Source organism: Nematolebias whitei, chromosome 10 (assembly GCF_014905685.2).
Source record: "Nematolebias whitei isolate Nwh7 chromosome 10, NemWhi1, whole genome shotgun sequence".
Lineage (NCBI taxonomy): Eukaryota > Metazoa > Chordata > Actinopteri > Cyprinodontiformes > Rivulidae > Nematolebias > Nematolebias whitei.
In genome coordinates this window covers 1,205,471-1,216,702 of record NC_056507.1, presented here as the reverse complement: position 1 = coordinate 1,216,702, position 11,232 = coordinate 1,205,471, and the positions used below count along the sequence as shown (strand labels likewise).

The following is an 11,232-nucleotide window of genomic DNA, read 5'->3' as shown; positions in this document are numbered from 1 at the left end:
TTTAAAAACTCACTACTATTCAGTAGCTTTCAACACCAGATGATCTGTGTTTGATCCTGTATGCTCCACACTGGTTTGTCGTCATTATCTGCATCGTTTATATGTCTATATTCTGATTTACCTCATTTTGTATATTGCTGTGTGTGTTACCTGTTGTTCTGTCTGTACAGCACTTTGGTTGGCCTTGTCGCTGTTTTAAGTGCTCTATAAATAAAATGGTATGGTATAACATGATCTCTCCTCAACCACCTGATGGTCTGCCAGATTATCCTTGGAGCTGATCAAAAGTCTCTATCTAAGGCCTCACTGAACTCTTCCCACATCAGAGCTTTTGCCTCAGCAACAGCCAAGGCTGCAGACCGCTTGTCCTGCCAGTACTCCTCAACTGCCTCCGGAGTCCCACCGGCCAACAAGGACCAATAGGACTCCTTCAACTTGATGGCCTCCCTAACCCAGGGTATCCACCACCGAGTTCAAGGATGGCCACCGTGAGAAGCACCGACAATCTTCCGACCACAGCTCAAGGCAGCCACTTCAACAATTGAGGTGTGGAACATGGCTCACTTGGACTCAATGTCCCCTGACTCAGCTGGGATGCAGTTAAAGCTCTCCCAGAGGTGTGAGTTAAAGATATTTCTGATGGGTTCTTCTGCCAGGCATTCCCAGCAAACCTTCAGTACACGCTTGCGTCTACCGGGCCTGTCCGGCATCTTCCCCCACCATCTGATCCAAATCAATACCAGGTGGTGATCAGTTGACAGCTCAGCTCCTCTCTTCACCCGAGTGTCCAAAACAAATAGCTTAGATGACACAACTGTAGATGAACAGATGCTGCAAAATATTCATCAATTAACACGGATTCCTCATTTTTCTGGACTGAATAAAACGTGCATTGAATTTAATGAAATGTAAACGTGAGACGTCATTTATCTTTGACCCATCAAAATGAATGCGGTCATTTATTTACAGAATCAAAGTTTAACATCAAACATTTACATTAATTTGGCAAAATATGAAAATAACAACATAATCAATCAATCAGGAAAACCATACGGCCATGATTTTCCGTTGCTTCACCACAGACATTAATGAAAACTGTACAATTATGATCAATTATCCACACGGCGGTGGATGAGCACTTTACACAGACATTTCTAAATATCTGGAAGGATTTCTACTTGAGAGAAGAATTTAAAGATGGAAAGGAAGTTTAAAGGGAGTAAAAGATGGTATGTGAGGGGAAGTGTTCACCAGAACCGACACTCTCCATTCGAACCCAGCTTTTCCTCGGTACGCTTTGGTAGGAAACTTGACTCATTACCTTTCTGAAGATTAATCAGCAGATATGGAGTTCCAGTTAACGCTACCTGTCCAGCGTCTCCATAGGATGGCTGTGACTCGTCCGAAGTAGTGACGAGATTCCGTCCGACACCAGCTCACCTCAGCAATAGCAATAATCCAACTCGGAGGAGCCTTATCATGCTGGACTTCTGTTCTCCCAAACGACTTCTCAGCACCTCACCGCACTCCTCAGAAGCTTCACCGAACTGAACTTTTCAGACTCAGCGCAGAACCGAACTGAGAGAACTAGGAAGTACCGGCATTTTAAAGAGCTCTATTTCCGGTATATTTGAGCGTCCCTTATTGGGTAATATCAACCAGACAGGGGTGTGGTTTGTGACGTAAGAGGTTACTATAAGTCAGAAAACAGCAAGAATTGTTATGGAACAGATTAAACTGTTCTCAGAGACAGAGAGAGTTTTGTTTTGGCGAGTTTTAGAAACAGGTGCCAACTCCGTTGGCGTCTGAGGATGTAAACAAGACAGTTGTTCCAACACATGTCTGCTTCGACTCCTGACCTTGGAAAACGCACACTTGCTCATTCAAAGACAGAAATCAGAAAATGCATAAAAATCTGTAACAGACCTTAACATGAATTCTAACTCTGCATAAGCATTAAAAATCATTACACTGTTTCACAGTTAATAAAATTGATTAGTTCACTGCAACATCTAAAATGGTTTGAACTAAGACACTTTGATTATCAACATTTGTAAAATAGTAATGATAATAAAAAGAGAGTGTTCTTTCACTTGATTTTCAAGAAAGAGAGTCTCAGGATGGGTGAACCTGTATTTCTGGATTCAAATCAATGAAATGACAGTTCCTGTCCCACAAGGTTCTTAAGGTCAAGGGTTTTGACCTTAGGCCTAGTTTTGACATCAGGTTAAGTTCACTATACAACTACAAAGTTAATCATCGATCTATGACCTAGGGCGTCCTGGTGCCAAGTGCACTTATGGACTTATGTTCAAACATGGTGTTCATGATGGACAAACTATGACAAGCACAGAAGTCCACCAACAGGTCTCTCTTGTAAATGAGTCCTTGTGACTCACTGAGACAAACCTGTACAAAGAAAGGTTGAATGAATCAGTGTTTCCTCTCTGCTGGTGGATAATATGTATATAATCTTGTATAATGTATAGGGGTTCAGGGTTCTTTACCTTCCTGCCAGCTCTGTTGTTGTGCAGATTCATAAGTGCTCGAGCGTCCCTCTCCTCCCTCTCCTTGGCATCCACAAAAGTTTGGCTGAAGTGAATGGCATGCTCCACGTGGTCGCTGCAGCCTCCCCAGTCGAAAGAGCCCTTTGTGTCCCTTGATGAACCCTTTTTCGTGGGATCACAGGAGCAGGTGTCCAGCTCACCATGGCTGCAGGCTCGCGCCAATGTATAAACCACTCCAGCAGAGGAGATGGCGTACACAAAGGCCACTTCTCGGCTGCCTTAAAACAAAATACATTTTTATGTCAAGCATCTGAAATTATGTCTCTGGGTATTGACTTATATAGCGTCTTTCTATCTTATCATAACACTCAAAGCACTTCACAACACAATCTGTACCTCATCAAAACAAAAAGAGACTAATCAGTGATTTATCACATTCATACACCGATGGGACACACATCGGAGGCAATGAGGGGTTCAGTGTCTTGCCCAGGGACATTTTGGCATGTGTTGCCTGTAGGAGGGGCCATATGATCCGGGTGCATGATGCCATGGGCAGGGACCGAAGGCAGGAGCCATGGCGCTCTGACCCTGGCTTACCAATGCTGGCTCTTGGGACATGGAATGTGACTTCTCTGGCAGGAAAGGAGCCTGATCTTGTGCGTGAGGTTGAGAGGTACTGACTAGATATAGTTGGGCTGACCTCAACACACAGCATGAGCTCTGGAACCAATCTCCTTGAGAGGGGTTGGACCTTATTCCACTCTGGAGTTGCCCGTGATGAGAGACACCAAGCTGGTGTAAGTCTACTCTTAGCCCCTAGACTTGGTGCCTGTGTGGTGGAGTTTTCCCTGGTAGATGAGAGGGTGGCTTCCCTGCACCTTCGGGTGGGGGGACAGGCTCTGACTGTTGTTTGTGCCTACGCACCAAACAGCAGTTCAGAGCATCCGGCCTTCTTTGAGTCCTTGGCGAGGGTGCTGGAAGGTGCGGCAGCTGGGGACTCCTTTATTCTGCTGGGGGTACTTCAATGCCCATGCAGGTAATGACAGTGTGGCCTGGAGGGGCATGACTGGAAGGAACGGCCTCTCTGATCTGAACCCGAGCGGTGCTTTGTTGTTGAACTTCTGTGCTAGTCAAAGTTTGTCCATCACAAACGCCATATTCAAACATAGGGGTGTCCATAAGTGCACATAGCACCAGGATGCCCTAGGTCATAGATCGATGATTGACTTTGCAGTCATGTCATCTGATTTGAGGCCGAGGAGCTGAGCATTCAACTGATAACCACCTGGTAGTGAGTTGGATCAGATGCCGGACAGACCCAGTAAACCCAAACGTGTACTGAGGGTTTGCTGGGAATGCCTGGCAGAAGAACCTGTCAGAAAGATCTTCACTTCATACCTCTGGGAAAGCTTCAACCACATTCTAGCTGAGGTGGGAGACATCGAGTCCGAGAGGGCCATGTTCCATGATGCAATTGTTGAAGTAGCTGCCTTGAGCTGTGGCCGCAAGGTTGTTGGTGCTTCTTGCTGTGGCCATCCTTGAACACGGTGGTGGACACTCTGGGTTAAGGAGGCCGTCAAGCTGAAGAAGGAGTCCTATTGGTCCTTTTTGGCTTGTGGGACTCTGGAGGCAGCTGAGGTGCACCAGAGGGCCAAGCAGTCCGCAGCCTTGGCTGTTGCTGAGGCAAAAGCTCAGCTGTGGGAGAAGTTCAGTGAGGCCTTGGATAGAGACTCTCAGTTGGCTCTGAGGAGACTCTGGCAAACCATCAGGCAGCTGAGGAGGGGAAAGCAGCTCTTTACTCACTGTGTTCAGTGAAGGCGGGGTGCTGTTGACCTCAGCCAGTGATGTCATGGGGAGGTGGAATGAATACTTCTCGAATCTTCTCAATCTCACCATCACATCAAATCACCCACAGTTCTCATCTTGTATTCAGTTTCAATTGTGTTGAATTTCTAATTATAGGCTTTGACTTAGAACTGTGTCAGTCTCCTCCTGGAGGAGGAACATGCAGCAACATGCATGTTTTTATGTTTTGTACATGTCAGCAACATGCATGTTTTTATGTTTCGTACATGTCAATAAAACACTAAACTGGTAAATTGCCAAAGAACAATCACTACAGCCAGGTTTTATTGATGTGCAGTAGAATAAAGTCCAGTAGAGGCGACATTACAATGAAACTATTTCTCAGTACTGGAGATTAAACAGAGGATCTTCATTATTGAAATAAAGAAGGTGAAACTTGGTGCAACTGTTTTAATCAAACTAAAGGTAAAAAAAAGTACATTTAGGGATGAATTACAGAACAACACGTGTTTCACGACAACACCACATGTACTTGAAAAGCAGATTCATTTATAGAAATCATGTTTTCACTCATTTGTTGCTGTGGTGCACGACTGCACAACTTCTGGACCAAGTGGAGTTTCATCTTCTGGGAGAACCTCACACAGAAACACAACACAGGAGGAAACTATTAAAATGCTCTTCTTGTTTCAGGGTTTTAAAACATTTAACCAATGGATTAAAAGGAGTTATCAAATTGTAACTTTTCACCACTAACTTTATTAACAAAGGCAGTCATAGTGGAAAATGAATAATATCAGGGGCATTTACTGTAGCACGTTAAATACTATGAGCAATAATTACAAATAAATTAGTGGTAACAAAATAAATCAAGTATGAAAGGCAGTCATAGGCAAAATAAATAATGTAGTAATGTGAGAAATATCAGCCATCTTTACTGTAGCTGATGTAGCTTGTATCTACAGGCGATGAGGGACATGCTGGTGTAAATTATTGTAACTACTTACACTGCCAGCCACCAGAACTTTGTTATTAACATGAAGACCCAACAATTTTCAGTCAGGTCAACTGGACAGTTTCTTTTTTTGTGCTGAAACCTTTCGCCTTCGATCCAGAAGGCTTCATCAGTCGAGGAAACACGCAACACAAAACTGATTCTTCCCCCAAACAGCTTCCTCCAAAGTGGAACAAACCAGTTATGTTTGTGCTAAGATATCTTTGGCACGCCCCCTCCTCTGGAGCCGTCCCTCTTCCTCGTCAACAGTCATGTCAAACTGGTTCAAAACCAAAAAAGTCAGAAAAAATATCAGAGCAACTTATCAGTGATGTCAGTGTTGTCTGACATGATTTCTTTATCCACCTCATACGGGTCAACTCAGACCGCAACTATTTTAAGCATGCATCTTTCTCTTGCGCACTGGACAAGAGTATCAATATACTTAGCTTTGGTCTGTCTGTAAGCCATCTTGATTGAACGTGGTCCAGCGCGACTCTACAGGGATGGAGGAAAAGCGGTATTGCGCAATACTGGTCGTGTGTGGGAACTATGGTATGGTATAAAGTTTATTCATTTTAAAAAGTACAAAACAATCCCATAACAATATAAAAAGATACAAAAGATTTAAAATGAAAGGCAGCAGAAAGAAGAAAAAATCTTATTATATCTGCCCCTTTTTTCAAACAATTAGTTCAATCACAATAATTTTCAAGTAACAGAACAAAATGAATAACTCTTTCTAATTTTTATAATTCTAATACAAAAACACACTAAGCTACTTCATATGTACTTTTTTAACAATCCAGCTTTGATCTTTTTCTTAAACGTACACATTGACTTGGCATTTTTCACATCACTCTCTAGAACATTCCACAATCCAACTCCTTGGATTGACCTCCTCCAGGGCTGCCTGTTGTCACTGACTCTGTTCATAACTTTTATGGACAGAACTTCTCAGCGCAGCCATGGAGGGAGTCCAGTTTGGTGGACTCAGGATTCATCTCTGCTCTTTGCAGATGATGTGGTCCTGTTGGTGTCATCATGCCGTGATCTTCAGCTCTCACTGGAGTGGTTCACAGCTGAGTGTAAAGCGGCTGGGATGAGAATCTGCACCTTCAAACCTGAGGCCATGGTCCTCAACTGGAAAAGGGTGGATTGTTCTCTTCAGGTCGAGGGTGAGGTTCTGCCTCAAGTGGAGGAGTTCAAGTATCTCTGGGTTTTGTTTACGAGTGAGAGAAGAATGGAGCGTGAGATTGACAGATGGATTGGTGCAGTGTCTGCAGTATTGTGGACTTTGTGCCGGTCCGTTGTGGTGAAGAGGGAGCTGAGCTGTAAGACAAAGCTCTCTGTTTACCAGTTGGTCTACGTTCCTCCCCTCACCTCTGGTCATGAACTCTGGTAAGGATGCTCCCTGAGTGCCTCCTTAGGGAGGTGCTTCGGGCATGTCTGACTGGGAGGAGACCCTGGGGAAGACCCAGGACACTCTGGAGAGACTATGTCTCTCTGTTGGTCTGGGAACACCTTGGAGTACTCTCAGAACAGGTGGAAGAGACTGTGGAGAGAGATGTCTGGACCTCCCTGCTCAAGATGCTGCCCCCGAGACCTGAGTCCAGAACCAGAGGAAGATGATGGATGGATGGATGGATGGATGGATGGATGGATGGATGGATGGATGGATGGATGGATGGATGGATGGAAGGACGGACGGAACTCTAGTACCGTGGCTTTAAAATGATAGTATTTTGACCTAAAGTGTTGTATGTGCTGAGTAAAGATATTCTAACATGAGGTGTGTGTTTTGTTTGTTGAACGTGTGTGTTTTTAATATAATTTCTTCCATGTACTTTTCATTCTAGATGTTTTTTGATTATTTTCTACTGTTGTCATCTGTGTTCTAAAACGGTTGGTTTTAGGGTCAGGGTCAGGCAATAGAAATTAATGTAAAATGAAGTCAATGCAAAGTCCCTGTAAACATAAAAAGACAAACGTGCGTGTGTGTGTTTGTGCATGTGTGTGTGTTTGTTTGGGTCCAGCAGCTAAGTTGTGCGTGTCTAACCAGGTTAATGAGGAAACACTCGTAGAACAAGGTGCTGGGTGGGAATTGTTTGAAATTAGCCCGCTGACATTGACAATAAGGAGCTTCTGAAAGAGCCTCCATGTACCGCGATAATGTCGTGTGACACGGTCGAGGCCCAGCTGGGAGGTCCAAATACCACACGGCTGATTAAAGGCCCAACATGAAACAGACTAAGTTGAAGGATCTGCCTTGCAGGTTAAATCTCAGGTCATGGGAGAGGAACATCGGGCCTTCAGGTTCCGATGTTCCTCCTTCCAGTTGCAAAGAGAACAAATGAAAAAAACTTGTCCTCACTGGAGAAGCAGACTGACTGTAGCTGCTGAGACTGGTGGCACATGTTTCATTTGTCTAAATGCTTCTGCCTCATCTGTCACAGGCTGCATTGCTTCTTAATCCCTTCAGCCACTCATGCTGCTAATCACACTTCAGCACCAGAACTCTTTGGATTTCCCACGCCAGCAGTCATTAATACAAAAATAAAACTCCCTATATTGTTTCTCAACTTCCAAAATCGTTGATCGCTCTAATCTTCTCCAGCAAATCACCAGAGAGGATAAACATGGCTGCTGACCAGACATGACTGTTTTAGGATTACTGTTGCCATCTCTTCTTTAAAAGATGTGCAGAGGAAGAGTAACGAGAATCAAGATCAAGAGAAATGTTAGGACCACCGTCAGTGCTTCATTAGGGTCACCATGGTAACTGCACAGTGTATGGTCACCATGGTAACTGCACAGTGTATGGTCACCATGGTAACTGCACAGTGGTAACAACCCTCCTGCTGACCTTGGGTCACAATCAGTGATGAACTGTGACTTCCATTAGGATGCACTATAGTAACATCTTATTAAATGCTAACGTTGAAGATGCTATAGTGTCAAGACCTTGTTACGTCACTTTATTTCCCATCCATCCAGTTTCAGAATCAGAATCTGCTTTGTTGTCATTGCACAGAAGCACAACAAAATTACATTTCAGTACAGCCCGTCCGAAGAAACACAAACGAACTACAGACAGGGTAGACGGGGTGTCTGCGGCTGCAGCCTCACTGAGAGGTGCTTCCTTTGGTTACATTAGGAAAAGGAGAACACGAGGGAAGAGGAGGTTAAAAAAAATCATACCTCACACTGTGTGTCTAACAGGACACAACGTGAGGCTGCAAACCCCCCAGCACAAAACAAAACAACATATAGACATAAAGACATGGAGCGGGGAGGAGAGCGTCTTGTTCACATAACATCCAGGAGAATTTGAGATAGTCAACCTTCCAAAGCCGACGTGGGGGAGCCAGGATCAGACATCAACATTAGTTTTGGGTCAGGCCGAGCTCTGTTAATTTCCATCTGCCTTTTACTCTCACTAGTTACATCTCATGGCGACTCCAAACAGCCAAATGGTGATTACACACGCTGAGTCGAGCTTACAACTTATCCAAGATCTATTCCTTCCTGCCAGCAAGATTCAGGCGCTGCAAGTAGCCTGCAGTTCTCAACTCAATTCAGTTTATTTCTAAAGCACCAAATCACAACAAGTTGTCTCAGGGACTTTACAGGAACATTCACATAAAAGCCAGTTAGTAAAGTTCTCTATCTAAGGAGACCAGCAGAAATCCCAGCAAGAATCTCGTGCAGCTTAGGGCTCAGCTCGCACAGCATCTGAGTGTTGGTGTTGACAGCACGGCACATTCCTTCACACGCCAGGCAGCTTCACAACGGCCAGAACAGCTGCTCATGTTGTCTGAACTTGGCGATATGCCAGGTTACCACCAACTCCAAAAAACAGAAATCCTTTGATCATAAATCCAATTATGTACAAATCTTCAGCATACTTGACCAACAATATGGACAGACATGATCTTCCACTTCCCCCAGGAATCCATCGTGTATCCAGCTGCCAGTGTCCCGTCGGGACAGGAGGGCTCTCCTTCGTCCTGTCTTCTCATTGAGAAAATTTAATCAATGATGTTGAGAGACCAGCTGACCAGATCCATAGTTTACAGTTCAGAAGATGTGCAAAAGGAGGCTCTAAAAAGGTTCACATGACAAAGAGCAGAGCAGGGAAGGAGCAGGAGGGAAAAGCGTACGCCTTCGCCAAGAGCAAGCAGGAAAAAAATAATCCAGTAACTTTCTGACAGGAAGTGCTTCTCCTCTTTAGATCCATCAGGTCCAACATGTGACTGATGGAGTTATTTCTTTACAGTTACCATCAACAACCTGAACAGAACCAACCGGACAACCTATCTGAACACAGAACCTGAAAAAGTCCTCCCATTTCTGTCCCTCGATTACCCAGAAGGCCCTGCAGCTCACCTAGTCTCATGTTCAAGTACAACATACTTACCGTTTCTGTAAAATTTCATCAAGTAATGAAACCAAAACACTTTCATGTTGAAAATTATTAATGCACACATGCATCTGATATTTAGTTTGATATTTAACTCAAATTTCTTTGTGTTTTTATTTAATTTACAGGTTGGAATTGAATGCAACACAAATCCTCACGTGGTCAAAACAGCACACTTTGGGGTGTCTGAGATGGGGTCTGATGTGTCATTATTTTTTGGGGCATTCAACAAACTGCTGTCCAGTTTCTTCACCAGTCTTAGCTGGACTAGAGTTTTCCAAACAGCATGTGGAAGACTCCATGACCTTCTCAGCAGCCGGACCTGGGAGGCTTGTAAAGATGGAGGAAAAATTAACTCCACATCGTAAAGGGGGATTTTCTCTGAGTAGAATTAAAGGGGGTAAATATTTATGCAACCACTTATCATTTACGTTATTTTTATTTCATTTGTCTTAGTCGAAATTTGATTTCACTTAAATTTTCACCTTTTTTTCCATAAAGGCCAGTTTATATTGTATAATGGAAATGTGCAGACATTTTTTGTGTCAATTAGCAGTGGCAGCCATCTTGACTTGTGTTGACTCCAAAAGTTAAACTGTTAATCTAACGGTTGCTTTCTGAGAGTTTCACTCAGATCTGTTCGTTGACTCGTGACATAATTTACTGAGAACAGACAAAAACAAAGACATGGAGACGGGCGAAAACGTCATCACTTTGCCTTTGGTGGTGGGTAATAATATACTGTCTTGTTATTTATGTTTCGTTACAGCTAAGCTCCATAATTCATGGGACACATTTAACAAAGCAGTGACTGAAAGAACTGCAGCAGCAGAGTCAGAGAACCGTTCGGCTGCCCTCAGGTGATAAACGTGCGCTTGTAAAAGGAGAACAGGTGCAGATAAAGAAAGTCCCAGCAGCACAGTGACCCAAACTGTCTTGAACAAACCAACCTTGTATAATCTATGACCTTGATTTATGACCTTGACACTGGGAGATGACAAGACAGTCCATCTAGTGATGATGCATAAATGTTTGCAGTTTAATAAAGTGATCTTGAGTGGATCAGAAGTTATGGTAGTTTCATTGTTTCCAAGGACAGGCATGGTTGTACTCACTGCGTAGGAGCAGACGTCCAAACAGGTTCTGGTCCCGACCCGTGGTGTTACAGTTCCAACGGTGGTTGCGGAACTGGTGCTGGCACTCAGAGATCCAGTCCTTCATCCCTGCCCCGATCACCTGCATGACTTTGGGGTGTTGGCGGCACAGTTGGCGCTGCTTGTTCACCAGGCCAGGGATGTTGTCGCACATGACCTGGGAGCCCAGGGTGCCCATGTACCTGCAGAGGGTCAGTGCCATTAAATCCATCCAGTGCTTAATGATATATTTTACTAACAAACATGGTCAGCTGCAAACATCATGGTCCACGGGGATTCCTGCCTGAGCTCATCTGTTCAGACAAGACTGAGGTTTTGGTTTTTGGACCTGAGCACCTTAGGAAT

At 44.1% G+C, this 11,232-nt stretch overlaps 1 protein-coding gene across 2 annotated transcripts in view; it reads right to left on the bottom strand.

Annotated features, from left to right (window-relative positions):
• The window catches only part of wnt2 (wingless-type MMTV integration site family member 2), a 22,034-nt gene that overhangs the window by 7,086 nt on the left and 3,716 nt on the right, over positions 1 to 11,232 (bottom strand). The window contains exons 2-3 of one of the 2 annotated variants that reach the window (XM_037683220.1): positions 10,849 to 11,069; positions 2,508 to 2,785 (exon numbers count right to left, since the gene is read on the bottom strand). In XM_037683220.1, the coding sequence (XP_037539148.1) occupies positions 2,508 to 2,785; positions 10,849 to 11,069 (499 nt within the window). Of the gene's footprint in view, positions 1 to 2,507; positions 2,786 to 10,848; positions 11,072 to 11,232 lie in introns of both variants that reach the window. The other variant, XM_037683221.1, reaches the window with a different exon arrangement.